This window comes from Aspergillus sclerotioniger (assembly GCF_003184525.1).
Source record: "Aspergillus sclerotioniger CBS 115572 chromosome Unknown BO94scaffold_5, whole genome shotgun sequence".
In the NCBI taxonomy this organism is placed as follows: domain Eukaryota; kingdom Fungi; phylum Ascomycota; class Eurotiomycetes; order Eurotiales; family Aspergillaceae; genus Aspergillus; species Aspergillus sclerotioniger.
Genome location: NW_020290995.1, coordinates 1,336,818 through 1,355,036, shown reverse-complemented (window position 1 = coordinate 1,355,036; position 18,219 = coordinate 1,336,818). Strand labels below are relative to the sequence as shown.

The following is an 18,219-nucleotide window of genomic DNA, read 5'->3' as shown; positions in this document are numbered from 1 at the left end:
CTAATAATAAACCCTAATAAACCCTAATAAACCCTAATACCCTAATAAACCCTAATAAATAAAAACCATGAGCATCCCCCAAGATGGATGGACTCCTTCCGGAGGTTGTTGACGATGGAAAATCAATGAGAAATTTGCTAGGTACTGAGGACTGTGTACTGAGTGCATCTCTTGGTCACCTGGCGACAAACCCTAGGCCGCAAGCGTCAAGCGGGATCCACCAGCATGAGGCTTAGCCTGCTGCAACTAGTCTCCCAGCCACGATCTGATTGGTGATGTGTCTATCTGTCTAATAGGCTAGATAATATACATAGGTAGTGTGTGTTATCTATCAGACAGGCTGACAGCTCCCCACCCCACCCACAGGCCTCTCCCAGTCCCGGGCCATCCACCCGGTTCCGTTAGGGTGAAATGCCAAATGCCCCTGAGGGCTGTCCTCACTCCTCATCACCGCGGTTTTCCCCCGGCTGGCTAGCATTTTCCTCTCACTTTCCCCCGGCTCCAGCAACCAGGATGGCTAACCCCTCTTCTGTTGTGGTCGCCCTTGTCATCGCCGTGCTGACCCTGTGGTACGTGGTGAACACCCGGTCGCAGAGTCTACAAAAGTCCTCGCGGCTTCTCAAACTTCCCCTCATTGGGGATCTGCATCGCTCCCCGATCGAGAAACCCCTGGTAAACTGGGACGCCTGGGCCAAGCAGAATGGCCCCATTGCGGTTCCCCGGCTGTTTGGAATCATTCCCATCGTGGTCCTAAACACCTTGGAGGCAGCGACCGAATTGTTCAGTCGCCGCAGCCAGTGGTACAGTAATCGGCCGGCCTCGGTCAGCATGGAGATGATTACGGGCGCCGAGCCCGGCCAGTCGCGATTTACTCTGATGCACGACTATGACGAGCACCTCAAGCTCCACCACCGCATCCTGGCTCCCAGTCTCGGGGTTCCCGCTGCCTCTAGGTACCAGCCGTTGATGGAGCTGGAATGCAAGCAACTGCTGTTCGACCTGTGCAATGCCTTGCGACAACGCTCCGACGGCACAATCAGCACCACCGCCATATACCCGCTCCTGGAACGCACGCAGTCAAGCATCATCCTGGCGTTGCATTACGGCCTGCGCGTTCCAGGCTCCGAGGATGGCCTGTTGCACGAGATCGTCGCTACCCAAGCGCAGGTGACGCACCTTGCCGCCAATCCCGGCTTGCCAGATCTCGTTCCACCTTTGCGTCACCTCCCCTCGGTCCTATCTCCCTGGAAGCGCGCGGCAGACAAGCTCTTCGAAGCCCAGGTGTCCCTCTATATGCGTCTCTTCCGACAGGGGAGAGACGCGGTGGGCTGGAACGCCACCAAGCAAGCCATCTCGACGGCACAGAAGTACACCCCCGTGCCGGACCTTGACCTCGCCTTCACCCTTGCCACATCCATTCAAGGGGGAATGGAGACCTCGCCACGCCAACTGCTGTGGTTATTCATTGCAATGCTGCACCGCCCACATATCCTGACCCGCGCTCACGCTGCCCTGGATGCCGTGGTCGGGCGAAACCGTGCCCCCCGGTTTTCGGATCGTGCGAGTCTCCCGTTTATCGATGCCATTGCGCACGAAATCCTCCGGTGGCGTCCCATCACCCCGGGCTCTATCCCGCGTCGCGCAGACCGGGACGACAGGTATCAGGGAGTGGAGATTGCCAAAGGTGTCACCATCATGGCAAATGCCTGGGCCATCGGGCGGGACCAGTCAGTCTTCGATCCATCCCTGGGAGACCTCAATGACTTCGTGCCGGAAAGGTGGCTGCAATCGGACGATAGCAACGGACAGGAAAAGCTCCGGACAGTCCTCCCCTTGCCGGTGTTCGGACAGGGCCGACGGATCTGCCAGGGGAAACGCGTTGCTACGGACGGCATGTTCTTGCAGGTGGCCCACTTGCTCTGGGCTTTCGATATCCAGCCGTCGAATGGAGGGGGGGTGGATCCCTGGGCCATGAGGGTGGTGGGATTCATGACGATGCCCCAGGAGCTGGATGTGAGGCTGCAACCACGCGGACCTGGAATCGAAAAGGTGATTCGGGAAGAGTGGGAGACGGCCGAGAAGAGGCTAGATAAGGTAATGGGGGTGATGGCGGACGTGGAGCGGGATTATGCAGTGGATAAATGCTAGACAATAGCTTCGTGACACATACTCACAGAGACGATCCCGGACAATCCCCAGAGAACGCGATGAGGTCGCTAGGTGATTTGATGGTCCTCAGACGCGCTGACTGGGTCAAGCAGCTACGGGGCTGGGAAATATATATATACCGATGACGCTGCTCGCACGGATGCCCTCCACGGCTGCTGGTTAAGAAATAAAAGGGTGGATGTCTCGTAGAATTCTCTTCGCCGCACCTCTCTATGCTAAAAGCTCCCAAGTCTCGGCGGTTGTCGCATAGGTTCTTTCTTGGGGCTTTTACTGTTGTGCGATTCCAATAGTAGTGCCTGATGGCTTCCAGACTTTGTAATTGGCTATTCTACAAGGCCAGGTCCACTTCCCCGCCTCCCAGCGACAGTATGCTTCATTGGATACATACAGTACAGAATAGATACAATGCCCGAAGTGGGGATATACGTGATCGACGATTGAACCGCCAGGACTCTTTCAACCGCTTCATCCTTTCTATTGTCAGGATAGACGATGGAATTTCTGCAGATGATGGGAGACGGTCCCGGAGATCTATCGGTTCTCCATTTTCCTGTGCTTCATCTTGAGATTATCTGTCTCTCTCTCCTATATCTCAAGATTTGATCACTGCGGGATCGCCACTCGGGGGGGGGGGGATCGCCGGCCCCAAGGTACTCCAAGGACCCTGGGGCTGGCTTACCTGCTCGGGTACAAGAAAGCCCCCGTGGCTGGTCTCTCCTCCCAGCACTCATCCCTTCACTATCTTCTACCATGGAGCTTATCCAAGAAAACCAGCGAGAGCCCCCATGTCTGCTGGGGCTCCCTTTGGAGACGATCCAGTTGATATGCAGCGAGCTGCACACGTGCGATCTGGCCGCGGTCCGGGGTACCTGCCGGGCTGCCTATCACTCCACCAACCTCTGCTTTGCTCAACGATATACCGAGTATCACACCGACTTCTCCGAGCGGTCTTTGAACCACCTGCACGCCCTGTCCGAGAACACCTTGGTGAGGAGCCACATCCAACATCTCGTTGTCCTCAGTCCGGAGCCCCGCCTGGGCCAGCATCTGGACTGGAATTGGACCGCATCAGGGCATCTCCGCGATCCCCTGGCCATGCCCCTGATCCACAGACTGTGTGAAGACCTCACGGACCGGCTGGTCAAATGCCGATCGTTCATTCTGTCTCCAATCATGTCCGATCACGAAACCAAGGCTCCCGCCAACGACGAGCCTACTTTCAACCCCGACGACGTCGCGTGCGTCCTCCTCGACATGATCGCCGAGGCTGCCTTGCCAGTCAAGTTATTCTGGTACGGCAAGGGCATGAATTACTCGTCCAAAGTCATGGACATTGCCCGTCTCCCCAAGGCGCTCTTCAGAAACCCGTCCTTCCAATTCGGCTGGGGCTGCCTGGAGAACCTGCATCTGGAACAGGAGGTGACGCCTCAAAACTATACCTTTCTCCTGGACATGATTCTCAGCGCCACTGCCCTCCGCAAACTCCATCTCAGCCTCGGCTACAGCGATCTTGCTGTGGAGTTCTTCGCACAACTCAGTCGATCTGTCGATGTCTTGAGGCACCTAGAACGGATCTCCATCTGGGGAACCTCACTGAGAAACGACGATATCATTCGCCTTCTATCCGGGACACGGACCAGTCTCTCGAAGCTGAGCCTGCGAGGAGTCACGTCGTTGGACTCGCAGTGGCTGGTATATCTCGGTCAACATCGGAGCCATTTCCCTCACCTCACAAGCATCGACTTGAGTATGATCCAGGGACCCGATGGCATGTTGCGCTTCACGCCCGTTCAGAACCTCCCTGCACCGCAGAAGAGTATGTTCGGCTTGGAGACCGATGTTCATGGGCGGCTTCCCAACATGGGGGTGGACCGGACCGATATCATCGGCGTCACCTATACCGGACCGGACATGGGGGCAGCCTTGGATGTATTGGTACAGATATGTGAGGGACCTATGAGGGGTCATTGAGATAGACACTGGAGTTGTGGCGATGGAGGCATGCATACTACTATACCCGGGGCTGGATGATTTGGATGATTCTTGTCAGTTACGATGTTGTTTCTAAGATTACTGTTCTGTTTAATTTGAAGTCAATAGCGTTAGTGAATTGTATTTTTGATTGATTAACGCAACAAAGATGCGTCCAGTACGGTCGTCGTGATGAAAATTTTCCCGATTAAATATTTGATGGGGAAAAATATGGGAGTTACCAGTTTGATAATCTACAAATAGATATTACAGATGACATCAGGTTGACTTTGGATGCGACTGGCTTCCGCCACCTGTCTATCTAAACCAGTTTCTACAAATCAGTCGACGTTGAATCTCACTATATAATCCGCCAACCTTGGATGTCCGCGTGTCTATCATCAGGACATCAAATGTTGATTTCGCAGGATACATTGCGTATGGGAAAGGAAATGGCCTGCTGAAGATGAGCTTGTTTAAGCGACTTGAGCTTTAGTACATATATTTGGCGCTGCCCTAACCTCTCCACGTTGGCCCTCATCAAACATTACAGATCGCCACCCACTCTAGTTCTCAACGTATCCACCTAGCATTCCCAGGGGTACCGAGCGAGCAAATGGTCTGGCTACGCGTGTCCCATCCAGTGCCAGGTTAACAGTACGGGGCCTGCCCGTTGTTCATATGGCAATTGATCTATTCTTCTCAATTGGCATCTAGAAGATCACCTGTTCAAAAGCCTCCTGCAATCCGCGGGCCCGCAGCCAGGCCTCCAGCGCCTGCATGTCCCCTCGATTAGCTCGCTGCCCACTTCGTTCCCCCAGCGAGTCCGTGATCTCTTCCATGCCCGAGAAGACTCTTTGTACCCCTTCCGTCTCGCGAAATCGCTCGCTGACCTTTTTCTGATGACTGGGAATGTCACCCCACGAGTAGGTCTTAATGAAGCTCATATAGTCGTCAATGTCGGTCGACCCTCCTTCGAGGCACAGCACGCCCGGCTTGCCCGCCAACACAAAGCCCGTGAGCGCGTACCCCGCGGCATGGTTGACGAGATCATCACGCTTCTTGCGAGTCGACAGAGAGGGGAAATAGAACCACACCCGCACAATGGATCCCGAGCCACCTGCAGTTGCGTCCGGTGCCGAGGCCTGCTGGGCTTCCAGAAAGCGCGTGGCTTCTTCTCGAACGTACTCAAATGCCTCGAACACGTCATCTTGAGGCATGGCGGCGGCCAGCGTCGCGACCTCAGCTTTAGACATCCAATCGGGCTGTCGAAGCGTATAACTGGGCGGAGGTGGCTGTTCCGGTACGGGATCCGAGCTGTGCAGTGGGATCGAGATATTGACCTGGATGGTCTTCTCTCCGTCTGCCAGGGGCAAACACACCGCGAGCAGGATACTTGACGGGATGCCCGAGGGCACTCCCGCTGGAGCCTGACACCAGTCCCGGAGCTTTTCCACGCACTGAGATGTCGAGGCAGGGATCTCCAACTCGCCTGGGTTGGGAAACATGGCCATGAGGAGATCAATGGTGGACAGCTGGGATTCCAGCATGTCCGCCGGCAGGAGGGATGATTGTTCGTGCGCCATGTGGAATGAATGCGCGGTGGCGGTGCCCTCCCTCGAAATCTGACTGGTTTCGTGCCGGGTGCACGTTTTTCTAGTACTATGTATTTGTCGCACTATCTAAACACTGCTCTGAAGCTGCAGCGTGCTTCCGGCGGCGATCGAAGGGCGGTGCGTTTTTCTAGATTCCGATGCCGGAGGCTAGTTCTCTTCATACAGAGAGGTGATTGGCTGAGCGGGCCGGGTCACAGGTATTTACGCTTATCTAATCTCCGGCTGTCGGAGTCGCCGGGGAATGTTTGGATCACCAAATATGTATCTAGTCCGATGTCTGTGGGCATAAGTATATATCTACAGATTGGCCTGGTCGGAGGATGGAATCCAGGCAAACCGGTCGCCCAGGTACTTCTGGGCTCGCAGATCGCCAGACCGGGCATGACCCTCGAACTTCTCCGCGCGGGCAGCCCGGCCACACAACCGACCCAACTCGCCGCTGGCCGTGCTGCTGGTCACCTCCTGGTAGGTGACCGTCCGTAGATATTTGCCCACCCAGAGGCCCCCCGTGTATCGTGCCCCCTTCTTGGTTGGGAGCACGTGGTTTGTCCCGATGACCTGTGCGGTGGTGACATGAGGCATTAGGGCTTGATCTGCAATCCGGGCTAGAAAGAACATACCTTATCGCCGTAAGAGACGCACGTCTTCTCGCCCAAGAACAGCGCCCCATACGCAGTCATCTTCTCCAGCGCCTCTCGCGGGCGCTTGGTAAGGATCTGCACGTGCTCACTCGCATACTCGTCTGCCAACTGCCAGGCCTCCTCGGGCGAGTCCACCACAATCGCCTCCCCAAATCGGTCCCACGATGTTCCTGCCAGCTCGTCAGTAGGCAGATTCGGGAGTAACTGGTGAATGATGTCGATGGCCGCCTGTCCCACGCGCTCCGAGGTCGTGATAATCACGGCGGGAGAATCGGGTCCGTGTTCCGCCTGCGACAGAATGTCGGTGGCCACGGTGAACGGATCCGCCGTCTCATCGGCCACGATGAGGATCTCCGTCGGGCCGGCGAACAGGTCGATACCCACCTCCCCGAACAATTGACGCTTGCCCTCAGCAACAAATGCATTACCCGGTCCCGCGATGAAGTCGACCTTGTGGATCGTCTCTGTGCCCACCGCCATCGCTGCAATCGCCTGGACCCCACCCAAGAGATGGATCTCGTCGGCCCCCGCCAGATGCATCGCGGCCACAGTGGCATGGGGGATCTGCCCGCCAATTGGAGGGGTACAGCCAACCACGTGAGGGACTCCGGCAACCTTGGCCGTCAGGATAGTCATATGGGCGGATGCGAGCAGTGGGTATCGTCCTCCGGGGATGTATCTATCCACGAATCAGACGATGAGCTGCACTATCGGCGTAGAGCTGCAATGTGAAGTACTTACGCTCCAACGCTGTTGATAGGGAGATTTTTCTGGCCCAGATACACCCCCTTTGAACTGTCAGCTCGTGTACCGCGGGTGACGATCTGGGTTTTGGGAATGGGGGTTATACCGGCTGAATCTCGTACTCGAAATCCTGAATGAAGTCCCTCTGTGCCTGCGCAAATGCCCGCACGTTCCTTTGCACCTCTTTGATATCCTCGATTGTTTGCTGCGGACAAGCAGCAATAGAGGCATCGATGTCTGACTGAGAGAGTTTGAACGATGCTGGAGACCAATTGTCAAACTTCTCGGAGTACTTTCGAACCGCCAGGTCGCCGTCGGCACGGACATCATCGATTACGCCCTTTACCACGGTGCTCACGTCTACCTGGGAAGAGGTGGACTGGTTGGTGGTCTGCGACCTGCTCTTGAGGTAACGAATCGTCATGTTGAAAGGTAATCAGCGACAGTTTCGGATGCTGAGGAGTAACTTGAAGGTCTTGGGAGTCGCCAGTTAAGATATGGATCTCTATTATTTAGCATCGACATGCGTACCACATTGGCGGGCGTGTAGACCTTGACAACCCTTCGTCGGCTCCACTCGGAGTCAAAGCAACTCCCGGGAGTCGGACAGAAGTCCGAACCTGGGGGGAGCAAACCATAGCTTAGCCTTGCAACGGTCTCGGATAGTTCGCAATGCAGCTGTGCAGACTCAAGCGGAGTTCGACATCAGGTAGTCTCAGGAGTATGTCAGTCCCTGGTGGCTCAGCTGGTCCGCGATGTGGAGCCGAGGTCTCTCGGAAGGAGGGCCAGCTCGGCTAGGTAAATCTTGGGAAAGCTGGCATCAGTTTAGAAGTCCAATGGCATCTTAGCTTCATTCAACAATCAGTCCGGGTTGTGTCCTTCCATTTCTTGTGAATGGTTCCCGCACAATCGAAAAGGGCAGTAGGACCAAATCCGTGTACTCAACGTCTCGCCAATGTCCGCATACACACCATATATGGATGCAGATCTAATCAAGCACTGACCGGGCTCGCACGCGGGCACCTTAATGGGCCGACCCACCTGCATCTCTGCATTAGGCAGAAGCGTCATATTTAGCCTCCGGCCGAGCCTCTGGGGACATCATCGATGACAGTGGGGCACAGTCGGGAACGCCGTGGATGCAGGTTCGGTGGTTTTGTATCGGCGGCAGGCAAGTCTTATTGTCCGGGGTTTGACGATAAAGAGGCCTCATTCCCAATGATGGGGATGATGATCAGATCGTCAGTTACATTATGCCAGCCGATATCATAAACCCCACAATGGGGGGGTTGTCAAGCATAAAAACGGTCATACTGTCAACGGCGATCGGATATAGGTACTCGTCGTAGCTCTGTCAAAGAGAGCGATGAGAACACCAATGACGATGACATAGAAGTGTATAGAGTAGATTCCCTGATCGTCTAGCTGGCTGCTTGGGCGGAGCGCGAAAGGAGAGATTGCCAACATGCGTAGTAACACAAGGAAAACCTGAGGACAGTTGAGCCGAGTTGAGGAGTAACCAACGGAACCGAAGCAAGGTAGCATATCGATAGTATACAGGCTCTCGGCAGTGTAGATAACTGGAGCAATCTGGATCGCCCGCGGCTAATGTTCGGCGATACCACGGCAGAAGGCCGGAAGAGGTTAGATGACAGCACGTGAGCGGTCTGCGTGACACCCAATGAGAGCCGGCTGATAGAATGCTTACGCAAGTGGGCGGGGCTTCCCCTCACGGGGGGGTTCCCCTCATGAGGGGAGCCTCGGTGCTGTGGGAATCGGGATAGGGTTTTCCCCTCAGACTAAGCTGTCTGCTGCCGTTGGGCTTTACAACCTCATCCACTTTTGGCGCTAAAGCCAGCTGGGAAGGAGAAAATTTTGCACCGGGGGTGAAACACTGTCAGGATGTTCCCCCAACATCTGCCTCCGTGACTCTGCTCGTGTGCAAGACAAAGAAACCATCAGAGCCGGCTCTGTGGACATCCATCTCATCGACCCATCGGATTCGTTCAATTCCTCCTGCCGGATAGCCTCACTAGCGCACCTGCCAAACTTTAATCTTCGGATCATCATGTCCAAGCCTGTCTACACACTCGCCGAGGGTAGGTGACTCCTCGCCTGTCCGTCAGCCCGGGATTGGCTCAACTCTAACGTCATGGTGCAGGCCAGCCCCTGCCTGACCCGTCCGTCAGCACCACGCTTCCGACCTTTGGCGGCGGTGCCATCACCACCCTGGGAGACACCCTCCTGATCGAGACCCTGACGCATTTCAACCGGGAACGTATCCCGGAGAGGTACGACCGCCCGCTCCGGCCGATCCGCCGCTGATCGACGCCTGTCCGCTGACCCGACCGATAGAGTTGTCCACGCCAAGGGTTCCGGCGCCTGGGGAGAGTTCCGTGTCACCAACGACATCTCCCACCTCACCCGCGCCAAGTTCCTCAACGGCGTCGGCAAGACGTCCCAGGTGCTCTTCCGGTCCAGTACCACCGGGGGCGAGAAGGGCAGTGCCGATACCGTGCGCGATGTCCGCGGCTTTGCCGTCAAGTTCTTCACCGAGGAGGGTAACCATGATATTGTCGGCAACCACGTGGTAGGTCGTCCCTGTGCTTGAGCTGTCGGCATGGCATCATTCTCACCTCGAGGTAGCCCGTCTTCTTCGTCCGCGATCCCGTCCGCTTCCCCTCCTTGAACCGCAGTCACAAGAAGCATCCCACCACCGGTCTCCCGGATATGAACATGGTAAGTTGGCCTGTCACGCGCCCTTGATTCTTGATTCTCCAGGGGGGTGCGATCCCGAGACTAACGAAGGACCTCTACAGTACTGGGATTTCCACTGCAACCAGCCGGAGAGTGTTCACACCCTGATGCATGTCTTTGGCTCCCGCGGCCTGCCCGAGTCGGTGCGCCGCATGACCGGATTCGGCATCCATACCTTCAAGCTGGTGGGCCATGATGGACGCTTCCGCTACTGCAAGTTCCACTTCAAGCCCGTGCTGGGCTTCAGCAACATGACTCCCGACGAGGCCACCCGCATGGCCGGTGTCAATGCCGATTTCCACAACCAGGACCTCTCCCTGGCCATTGCACGGGGCGAGCACCCCATGTGGAAGCTCTACATTCAGGTGATGGAGCCGGAGCAGGCTGAGACCTACGGCCGGGCTGTCTTTGATATCACCAAGGTCTGGCCGCACAAGGACTTCCCCTTGATCGAGGTCGGCGAAATGACCCTGAACCGCAACGTGAGTCGATCTTCTGTTTGTACATGGCTTGCTGAGGATGCTAACGACCTGTCAGCCCGAGAACTTCTTTGCCGAGATCGAGCAGGCGGCCTTCTCTCCGTCCAACCTGGTGCCCGGTATCGCCATGACACCCGATCCGAGTAAGTCTTCTGTTATTCCTTCACCCCACTCCTCCTTCGGGTGAGATAGCTAACCCCGGTGTGTTTGCTTTTGTAGTGCTCCAGGCGCGCATGTTCGCTTACCCCGATGCCCAGCGGTACCGTCTGGGTGTCAACTACACACAGCTGCCCCCCAACCGGGCCATCTGCCCCGTGTATGCGCCGTATGAGCGGGACGGGCTGGCCACGATGGGTCGCAACTATGGAGGCGACCCCAACTATGTGCGCAGCACCCTGACCCCGGGTGTCGTCAGCCAGTCGGTGCAGGACGTGCGCCACAACGAGTGGTTGCGTTCTGGAGCCGTGCTCGGACTCAACGAGATCCCCGTGGACGACGAGGACTTTGTGCAGCCGCGGGCGCTGTGGAACAATGTGTTCGACGAGGCCGAGCGCCGCAAGTGGGTGGCCAACGTGACGCAATCGCTGGAGGGGGTGATGCCGGAGATCCAGAAGGCGACGATCGCCATGTTCAGCCGGGTGGAGCCGCGGATTGGACAGATGATGGAGGCGCAGCTGAAGGGGAGTGCGCGTTTGTAGACTGGGGGATTGAGGCAGGCGTCAATAGAAGGATAGATCCAAGGAAACCTTTCTCTACAACAGTAGTTTGACTCGATTGTTCTGTTTGCGTGTTTTGCTTGTCGGTGGGGGTGTGAGCCTGATCCCGTGACTCCGCGTGACTCCCCTCGTGACTGTCTCCCTCCCTTCCTCCCTCTCTCTCTCTCTCTATCTTCGTCCCGTCCTCGGGCATCTTTCCCCGCTCAACCAAAGGCCATGTTGACTCTTGCCGGCCACCCCGCCATCGACGATTCCGCTCGGGGGGCTTACGACCACTGGCCTGGTTCTTCAGATCAATCTCACGACCACCTGAGCAATGAAACGGCTCCAGCCTCCCCGGACCCCGGACGGGTCCCATCCATTCCCTGGTCCAATCGGGCCGTTCAGGAGGCATGCTTGATGCGGTATTTCGTGGAAGAATTGGCCCCCTGGGTGACCATGTCCAGCGAGTGTCCCCGGCTCAACGTTGGCTGACGCCCCGCAGTTCGATTCCTGTGATGCCGGCAAGCACTTTGCCCTCTTGATTCCCGACCGCGCCGCCCATTGTCCCGCCCTGCTTCATGCCGTGTACTCGGCGTCCGCGCGGCATCTCAGCCGGTGCCAATCGACCGGCAGTCGCCCGGTGGCCTTCGCCGGGCGTCGTCTGCCCGATCTGGGAGACACCACTGCTCTGGATTACCAGACTCTGTGTATCTCCCACCTTGTGTCCCTATCCGGTGATACCATGGAGATGCAGAACACGGACCTCCTAGCCGCTTCCGTCATCTTGCGCTTCTACGAGGAGTTCGATGGTCAGTAGCCTCGCCTTCTGGGGTGCTTCTTTGCCATGCCCACTGACTGCGTGAGTTGCAGCGGCTCTTGCTGGCGGCGACGACGGGACTCACCTTCGCGGGACACAAGTCTTTCTCAACGCCCAAGGGGCCAACGCACTCCGTGAGGGGGGCCTCCAGCTGGCAGCTTTCTGGGTTGGCATTCGCCAAGAGTTCCATAAGGCCTTTCTCGAACAGCGCGTTGTCGAGCTCGACCTGAGTTGCTGCGACGCATCTGTTTACCGACAGCTTGACCCAGCAGACGACGCCACCTGGGCGAATCGGGCTGTTCTTCACTGCGTCGATGCCCTCGTTTATTGCTATGGCGATGGCTGTCAAACACGCTGGAGGTATGAGCAGCTATGCGAATACAGCCGCCAGTGGCAAACCCTCACCCCGCCGACATTCGATCCATTGTATTGTCGGCAACCCGATCCATCCAAAGGGGAGGTATTTCCCATACTCTGGTACTTGGATGACTGTATTGGTGAGACGGTTTCCACAGTGCCGCGGCGCACAGATGCTGATGGTTCTCAGTGACCGCAATCCAGCACTGGCATCTCGCCCGCCTCCTGCTCACAGTGTTTGATCCCGCGGTTCCTCGCCTTGGTCCCGGTCGCAAGGCAGCCGTCAACGGCAGGGAGGTACAAATTCCTGAGGTTGTGCGCACGATGGCCTGGTGGCTGACGACTGCAGATTGAAGTCAAGCACCACGTATTCAGTCTCTGTGGAATCGCCATATCCAATAAGACTGCTCCGGCTCTCGTCGCCGCATGCATGGGAGTGTCGATGTGTACATCTGCCCCGCCTGAACCCCTCTACCCGTCGCAAAGGCATTTCGACTAACATCTTCATGACCGCATAGGTGGAGATCGCATGACCGACCGCCGCGAACAAGAGGCTCTCCTGGACATTTTGATCAAGACCGAACGAATTCATGGCTTGGCCACCGTAGCGGCTCAGACACATCTCCAGGCGGCCTGGGAATGGACCCTTCCGGTGTTGGCAGAGCCATCCGTCTAGTATACATGCCCGGTGTCTCCGGTTCTCCGGGCAACAAAGGAGGATGCTCCATGTGGCTGGCGGTGCAATTGCGGTAATGCAACAAGGATTACGCTGCCTTGCCGATGCGCTTAAATTAGGCTCTTCGGCTTTCAGAATATGTCGTCTAACTGGCAGCCTGGTCTGCAGCTTAGACCCTCGCCAATCCGGAAGACACCTAAGTAGCCCTAGCCGCGTAAATTCTGGGTACAGCACCGCCTGGCGTGCTTGCCTCATTGTCTGTATGCCGACCATTGCGATATCTGTAACATGCATTTAGGCTGTTGACAAGGCAGACTCCTTTAGTCTGAGCGCTGAAGTGGAAAATGGGACTGAAACTCTCTGTCAGCTCTCCCGATCCGCCTCGGAACTCTACGGCCGTCACTAATCGTTTTGCACTCGGGCTATCGATACGATATCTTCCATCCATGCCATCTGTCTAATCTGATGCAAGCAAAGCACTATATCTGGGGAGTTAATCCATCGGCCACGGTTCTCAGGGGAGCCCATGATGTAGTTGACTAGCTTCATGATTCTACGCAGTACACACAGATTCCACTGGAATCGTGACGGGGAAATGATCTATTCCTCTGCACGCAACTCAGGTGACTACTTGAAAATAAAGCATGTCTGTCACCCTCCGTAGTCCCATGCCACCGATGCTCTCGACATAGGATCGACCCTCACAGAAATATATTCAATTCCCTGTAACGAGGTCACTCTCCTATAGGCAGGCAGCCGTAATGCGGTCTAATGGATGGGAAGATTCTAGCTAGTACCCCCCAATTGATCTTTGCTTTCATTGTGCTTTCATTTCCGTGCGTGGACAGTGACCAAGACTAGATTTACGACAGGAAGAATTATTCATCATTACGCACATTAGCGGTATTTCATTGCAAATAGCGGGGACAATGGCCCATTAGGTAGCAGTTTACATCCGAAACCTTGAGAAAAGAACTAAAATCATGTACCAATCTTGATCCAGCCAAGTCAGTCATACATCTCATCATTAGCGTTATCGTGTTTTTTAATCGTCATCATCACCCAGATCAACTGTCTCTCAGTCGTCCTCGTCATCTGTGACCCAGGAGTGATCGCTGGCCTCATCCATTCCCGTGGCCTGCTCGTGCATGGCTTGCAACAGCATCGCCCCGAACAGGTCCCGGGGAATGGGCGCGGATCCAGCCGAGAGCCCCAACGGAGGGAAGTCGTATTCGTCATCCATATAGAGTTCGTCGTCATAGTCCTCGTCGGAGGAGTCCCCAATCTGGTGTTGACGGCAGTCAGGGTAGGGGAGGATGTCGAATTCGACCGAGGTGTTCTTGAAGAAATCGCGAATACTCAGGAAGCATTGCTGTGGGGTCTTCCCGGGGGGGATTTGCTGCCCGTGAAGCTGGATGGGGTCGGTGATGTCGACGGCCAGCATCTTGATGGACTTGAGGGCGGGAAGGTGTCCCTGTCGACACTCCTTCGCAAGGTGCTGGGCCAGCTCCCGGACCGACACGTTGCAGTCTTCCACCACCAGCTGCTCGAGAGCGGGAGGAAATTCTGGCCGCGGGGGCAGCAGGGCCTGCTGAATGGAGAGGGACGTGAGAACAGAGAAGTTGCGGAGTGAGCCAATCCTGGCCTGGCGGGCCAGGTATTCCTGAATGTTCTCCCGTTCCCAGGGGTCCCGCGTAAAGGCCAATTCCAGATACACGAGGGTATCTTTATGGGGGAGGAGGGCCTTGTGCCACTCGGCAGCGTTGAACTCGCGGGTGGCGGGAACGATGTCGGGCTGATCCGCGGGATCGACAGAGAAACGGGTGTAGCTGAACGACATGACCTTGCGGCATGCTTGGAGGAGCTTTTTCAGGCCAGGGGCATCCAGGTGGCACATGTTCAGGTCAATCCACTCGAAGGCCATGGTCTGCGGGGCCCAGGAGGCGGGAAATTTGGCACCAAGGAGCTGGCAGTATTCGGCCGTCAGCGATTTCAAACGGGGCAGAACGAGTAGTTCTTCGTAGAACGGGAGCGGGTAGCCGGCAAAGAGGTCATCACCGTTCAGGCAGAGGTCCTCCAGGTTGCACAGGACGGCCGGGTTCCGTTGAAAGATTTGGCGGAGGGGCTTCATGAAGAATTGGCCGCCGCAGAGGTCCAGGCGGCGCAGATTCGGGGTCCTGCTGATCAGCAAGGTCACGAAGAGGCTATAGTCCACCTTTTCCATGGCCGACATCCATGTGCTTTCCTCGTCGCCCAGCTGAAAGTCGCGGATGGTGCTGGCGAAGAGTTCCCGGTCTTCGGGAGAGAGGGTGGGCGGGGCCTGGAGGAATCGGTGGTCGTCGGAGGGTTGGACGGTGACATCGTGGACATGCTCACCCAGGCTGGGACGGAGGATGAGGGCGCGGGTGAAAGCGACAACGCGAGACATGTCCCCAGGCATATCGAAATTGTCAAAGTCTTGGAACAGCAGCGGCTGGGCGAGTTCCCGAAACACGCGGGAGACCCGACATAGGTTGGCCAAGCTGATAGCGCGTTCATCGATGAGCTTGTCATCTTCCTCCTCGTCTCCATTATCATCGTTGTCCTTGGATTTAGGGGTAGGCTCGGCGAAGTCAAAATCGGCCACGAAAGACAAGATGTGGAGCAGCAGCTCTGGGGGAAGATCTTGGATGTGGCCCATGGTTCCGGGCACCGAAAAGAAATTCGCCAAGTAGGCGATGTTATGATGTAACGTCCCTAGACTTTTTGGGAGGGGGGATGAAGATGTGGGAGGGGGTGGAAATTGGAGATGAAGATGAAGATGGAGATGGAGATAGATGGAAGTGGAGACATCAAATTGATCCGTGGATGTGAAAGGGGAAGCGCGTGCCGCCGACGCGTCGCGACCGGGCAGAATTCTTCACCGCCATCGCTGCCTTGGTGCCTGGTCTGTCCCTGTTTTGGGTGCCTGAGTGCCTGAGTATCTTGGCGCCTCAGGACCCCAGCCCGGAGTTACTTAGTAGGTAGGTAGTAGATAGTAGGATAGTCGTTGGACAGTACGGAGTCGTACATGGACATATTTAGAACCCTGAATCCCATCATCATCATCAATTCTCGAAATGTTAGGGACCGTAAAATCTTGGTGTGCGCAATGCGTGAGGTGAGGTCATCGGGATGAATGACATCATGAGAACCCCGCCCGCCCTTCACTCTCTTCTGATTTCCTCCCTCCCATCTTGACCTCCCATCTGCGATCTGAACCAACCACATCATCTTCAATATTCCTCATCATGCCTGACATCTATCCCACCCTCCGCAATCGCCGCAGCAATGAGCTCGCTCGCCTGGCCGACCAGCATCTGCAGCACGACCTCCGCCCCCAGGACCGCGACGCCCTCAAGGCAGCCTCCCAAAAGGTCGCCTTCTGGACCACCGTCGGCTCGGCGGTTGGCCTGGGGCTGGGGCTCTATACTGCCTTTCGCCTGAGGAGCTCGCGCAAGGCCTTCTTCGAGGTTTTTCGCGCCCGCGAGAAGCCCACCCAAGTCGTCTTTGCCGATGGTCGAACCGGTGCGTGATTCCTCGCCATCTCCTGCTCGGATGCCATGGACTAACGCAGGACGGACAGAGCACATCCCAGATATTACCCCACTGTTGAAGCCCACCACACTCGGCGACTTCACCACCTATTTCTTTGCCGGCGCAGGGGGTCTGTTCTTGGGCGGCGAGCTCGGTAGGTCTTTCTGGTGCCCTTATTCCCTCCACGATGTATCGGATGTGGTGCTGACGCCATCGCTCTTCCTCAGGGTTTCTTGGAGGCGCGGGCAGTGGAAGCCGCTGCATCACCGCCGACCCCGATCGGAGGCAGAGAATTGAGACAGCGTTCCGGAAGTTCCGGGCAGAGGTGCTGCGCAAGGAGGCGGATGAGCTGGATCGCGGGCTGGATGTGTCTGATCAGATGTTCTAGCGGTCTGTTCCTTGACCTGATATCCGGAACGGCGGCCATGGATCTGCATCATCAGCGATACCCCCGGTGTTTCTCCCCAATCCATTCACCAACCTGTACGACTAGCAAAACGAAGGCAATTCATGAATATATTAGTATACACTTCAGGCGCACTAGGCATGCTCCTACTATCCCTCGAGATGCAGCAGCAGTCAACACCCTCCTGGCCAGAGCCAACGGAACCACTCCCGGGCGCACGTCTTCCAACTCCCAGAGAAATAATGCTTGACCAACACGTCCGGTGCCCCTTGGTCTTCGCCACGAAGGACTGCAAATGATCGCCGGGGAAGGATGAGAACGTCCTGGATCCGGACCATGGCCTTGAGATCACGCAGCTGCTGCACCTGCTCGTCCGCGCAGTTCAGATACCCCAGCACGGCGTCGGTCCAGACACTGGGCCCGGTCCAGCTCATCACGTCGACATCGGCATCGTCTGCCACCGTCTGGGGGATATACTGGGATGTGCGGTCCACGATGGACTGCAACACATGGCGGAAGATGGGATGGGAGGGAACGGATGCCATCGTCCACTGGACAAACTGCGGAGATCGGGGGAGTCCGGTCGTGGACGCATCGCCTTCCAGCCCGACGATCACGGCAGGGGCTCCTTCGTCGACATTCCCGGTCGGGCCCATGACCGACCACGGCAAGGGCTGGAGGAGGTGGACATCCAGATCATTGTAGACCCCGCCCCGCCCGAACAGGATCAGATAGCGACAGAAGTCCGACTTGAGAATGGGAACCGGAAGTGCCTGGAAGGTTTTCGCGTAGGAGCCGGTAACATCGAGTTCGTGGGCCAGTTCGAGACACGAGTCCTCCCCCCAGTACTCAACCTTCCAACCGGATTGCAGCCAGGAGATGCTATGCCCATCTGGGCGGAAGCTTGATACGGTGTGTCCCGCCATGGGGACGAACAGTTGATGGACGATTCGCGGGATGGCGATCTCGTGCGGGGCGGCCCGGGCAGGATCTGGCGGCACGGTTGCGCTGGAGCGTACATGGCGATGCAGCAGAAAGAAAAGGCCAAGTAGGACGGCTGCCTGAATCAGCCAGAAGAGGCGAGAACGCATCGCGTGGCACAAAACAGGAGTTCGGGGCGCGATCCCACGCAGAGGAAGGCGAGCTCTTGGTGTCCCTGTTGCAGTCGCCGCGTTGTTGTCAATCCACAATCCCACGATTCATGGTCCGCACGCATGCGTCGGAGGAATGAGAATGCATGTCTGCCGGAGGGCCGGCACTATTTATTTAAATCCCGGGCCCTCCCCCAGCGATGGCTTGACCCACCCGCCTTGTCACGCATGTACGTATACAG

General features: G+C 56.7%; 9 protein-coding genes across 9 annotated transcripts; 5 read left to right on the top strand and 4 right to left on the bottom strand.

The window, feature by feature from the left end:
* Nucleotides 1–513: 513 nt before the first annotated feature.
* BO94DRAFT_572836 (cytochrome P450) lies at nt 514–2,148 on the top strand (the record flags this gene model as incomplete). Its single annotated transcript, XM_025614938.1, has 1 exon — nt 514–2,148. The coding sequence occupies one exon, from the start codon at nt 514–516 to the stop codon at nt 2,146–2,148; it is 1,635 nt and encodes a 544-aa protein (XP_025471134.1).
* A 426-nt stretch (nt 2,149–2,574) lies between these two features.
* Nucleotides 2,575–4,140, top strand: BO94DRAFT_554151 (uncharacterized protein; the record flags this gene model as incomplete). Its single annotated transcript, XM_025613700.1, has 2 exons — nt 2,575–2,595; nt 2,989–4,140. The coding sequence occupies 2 exons, from the start codon at nt 2,575–2,577 to the stop codon at nt 4,138–4,140; spliced, it is 1,173 nt and encodes a 390-aa protein (XP_025471133.1).
* A 713-nt stretch (nt 4,141–4,853) lies between these two features.
* Nucleotides 4,854–5,726, bottom strand: BO94DRAFT_621782 (DUF1115 domain protein; the record flags this gene model as incomplete). The annotated part of the gene is made up of 1 exon (XM_025617020.1): nt 4,854–5,726. The coding sequence occupies one exon, from the start codon at nt 5,724–5,726 to the stop codon at nt 4,854–4,856; it is 873 nt and encodes a 290-aa protein (XP_025471132.1).
* A 327-nt stretch (nt 5,727–6,053) lies between these two features.
* Nucleotides 6,054–7,565, bottom strand: BO94DRAFT_459249 (histidinol dehydrogenase family protein; the record flags this gene model as incomplete). Its single annotated transcript, XM_025607834.1, has 4 exons — nt 6,054–6,314; nt 6,377–7,076; nt 7,139–7,185; nt 7,248–7,565. The coding sequence occupies 4 exons, from the start codon at nt 7,563–7,565 to the stop codon at nt 6,054–6,056; spliced, it is 1,326 nt and encodes a 441-aa protein (XP_025471131.1).
* A 1,644-nt stretch (nt 7,566–9,209) lies between these two features.
* Nucleotides 9,210–11,106, top strand: BO94DRAFT_510803 (catalase; the record flags this gene model as incomplete). Its single annotated transcript, XM_025609744.1, has 7 exons — nt 9,210–9,240; nt 9,303–9,432; nt 9,497–9,731; nt 9,788–9,880; nt 9,961–10,380; nt 10,436–10,520; nt 10,597–11,106. 7 exons carry the CDS (start codon nt 9,210–9,212, stop codon nt 11,073–11,075), a joined length of 1,473 nt encoding a protein of 490 aa, XP_025471130.1. The 3' UTR covers nt 11,076–11,106.
* A 386-nt stretch (nt 11,107–11,492) lies between these two features.
* BO94DRAFT_554147 (uncharacterized protein) lies at nt 11,493–12,925 on the top strand (the record flags this gene model as incomplete). The annotated part of the gene is made up of 7 exons (XM_025613699.1): nt 11,493–11,525; nt 11,578–11,796; nt 11,846–11,906; nt 11,946–12,389; nt 12,440–12,546; nt 12,599–12,695; nt 12,768–12,925. The coding sequence occupies 7 exons, from the start codon at nt 11,493–11,495 to the stop codon at nt 12,923–12,925; spliced, it is 1,119 nt and encodes a 372-aa protein (XP_025471129.1).
* Nucleotides 12,926–14,003: 1,078 nt separating this feature from the next.
* On the bottom strand, nt 14,004–15,353 carry BO94DRAFT_459131 (uncharacterized protein; the record flags this gene model as incomplete). Its single annotated transcript, XM_025607828.1, has 1 exon — nt 14,004–15,353. The coding sequence occupies one exon, from the start codon at nt 15,351–15,353 to the stop codon at nt 14,004–14,006; it is 1,350 nt and encodes a 449-aa protein (XP_025471128.1).
* Nucleotides 15,354–15,900: 547 nt separating this feature from the next.
* BO94DRAFT_329327 (uncharacterized protein) lies at nt 15,901–16,964 on the top strand. Its single transcript, XM_025606964.1, has 3 exons — nt 15,901–16,471; nt 16,530–16,634; nt 16,708–16,964. The coding sequence occupies exons 1-3, from the start codon at nt 16,195–16,197 to the stop codon at nt 16,866–16,868; spliced, it is 543 nt and encodes a 180-aa protein (XP_025471127.1). The 5' UTR covers nt 15,901–16,194; the 3' UTR covers nt 16,869–16,964.
* och4 (putative alpha-1,6-mannosyltransferase subunit (Hoc1)) lies at nt 16,835–18,109 on the bottom strand. Its single transcript, XM_025606965.1, has one exon. It carries the CDS (start codon nt 17,975–17,977, stop codon nt 17,060–17,062), a length of 918 nt encoding a protein of 305 aa, XP_025471126.1. The 5' UTR covers nt 17,978–18,109; the 3' UTR covers nt 16,835–17,059.
* Nucleotides 18,110–18,219: the final 110 nt, after the last annotated feature.

Coding starts and splice junctions, on each gene's coding strand:
- och4 (XM_025606965.1), bottom strand. CDS start 17,977: ATGCGTTCTCGCCTCTTCTGGCTGATTCAGGCAGCCGTCCTACTTGGC.
- BO94DRAFT_329327 (XM_025606964.1), top strand. CDS start 16,195: ATGCCTGACATCTATCCCACCCTCCGCAATCGCCGCAGCAATGAGCTC. Junction 16,472..16,529: donor CTTTGCCGATGGTCGAACCG/GTGCGTGATTCC, acceptor CAGGACGGACAG/AGCACATCCCAGATATTACC. Junction 16,635..16,707: donor GTTCTTGGGCGGCGAGCTCG/GTAGGTCTTTCT, acceptor GCTCTTCCTCAG/GGTTTCTTGGAGGCGCGGGC.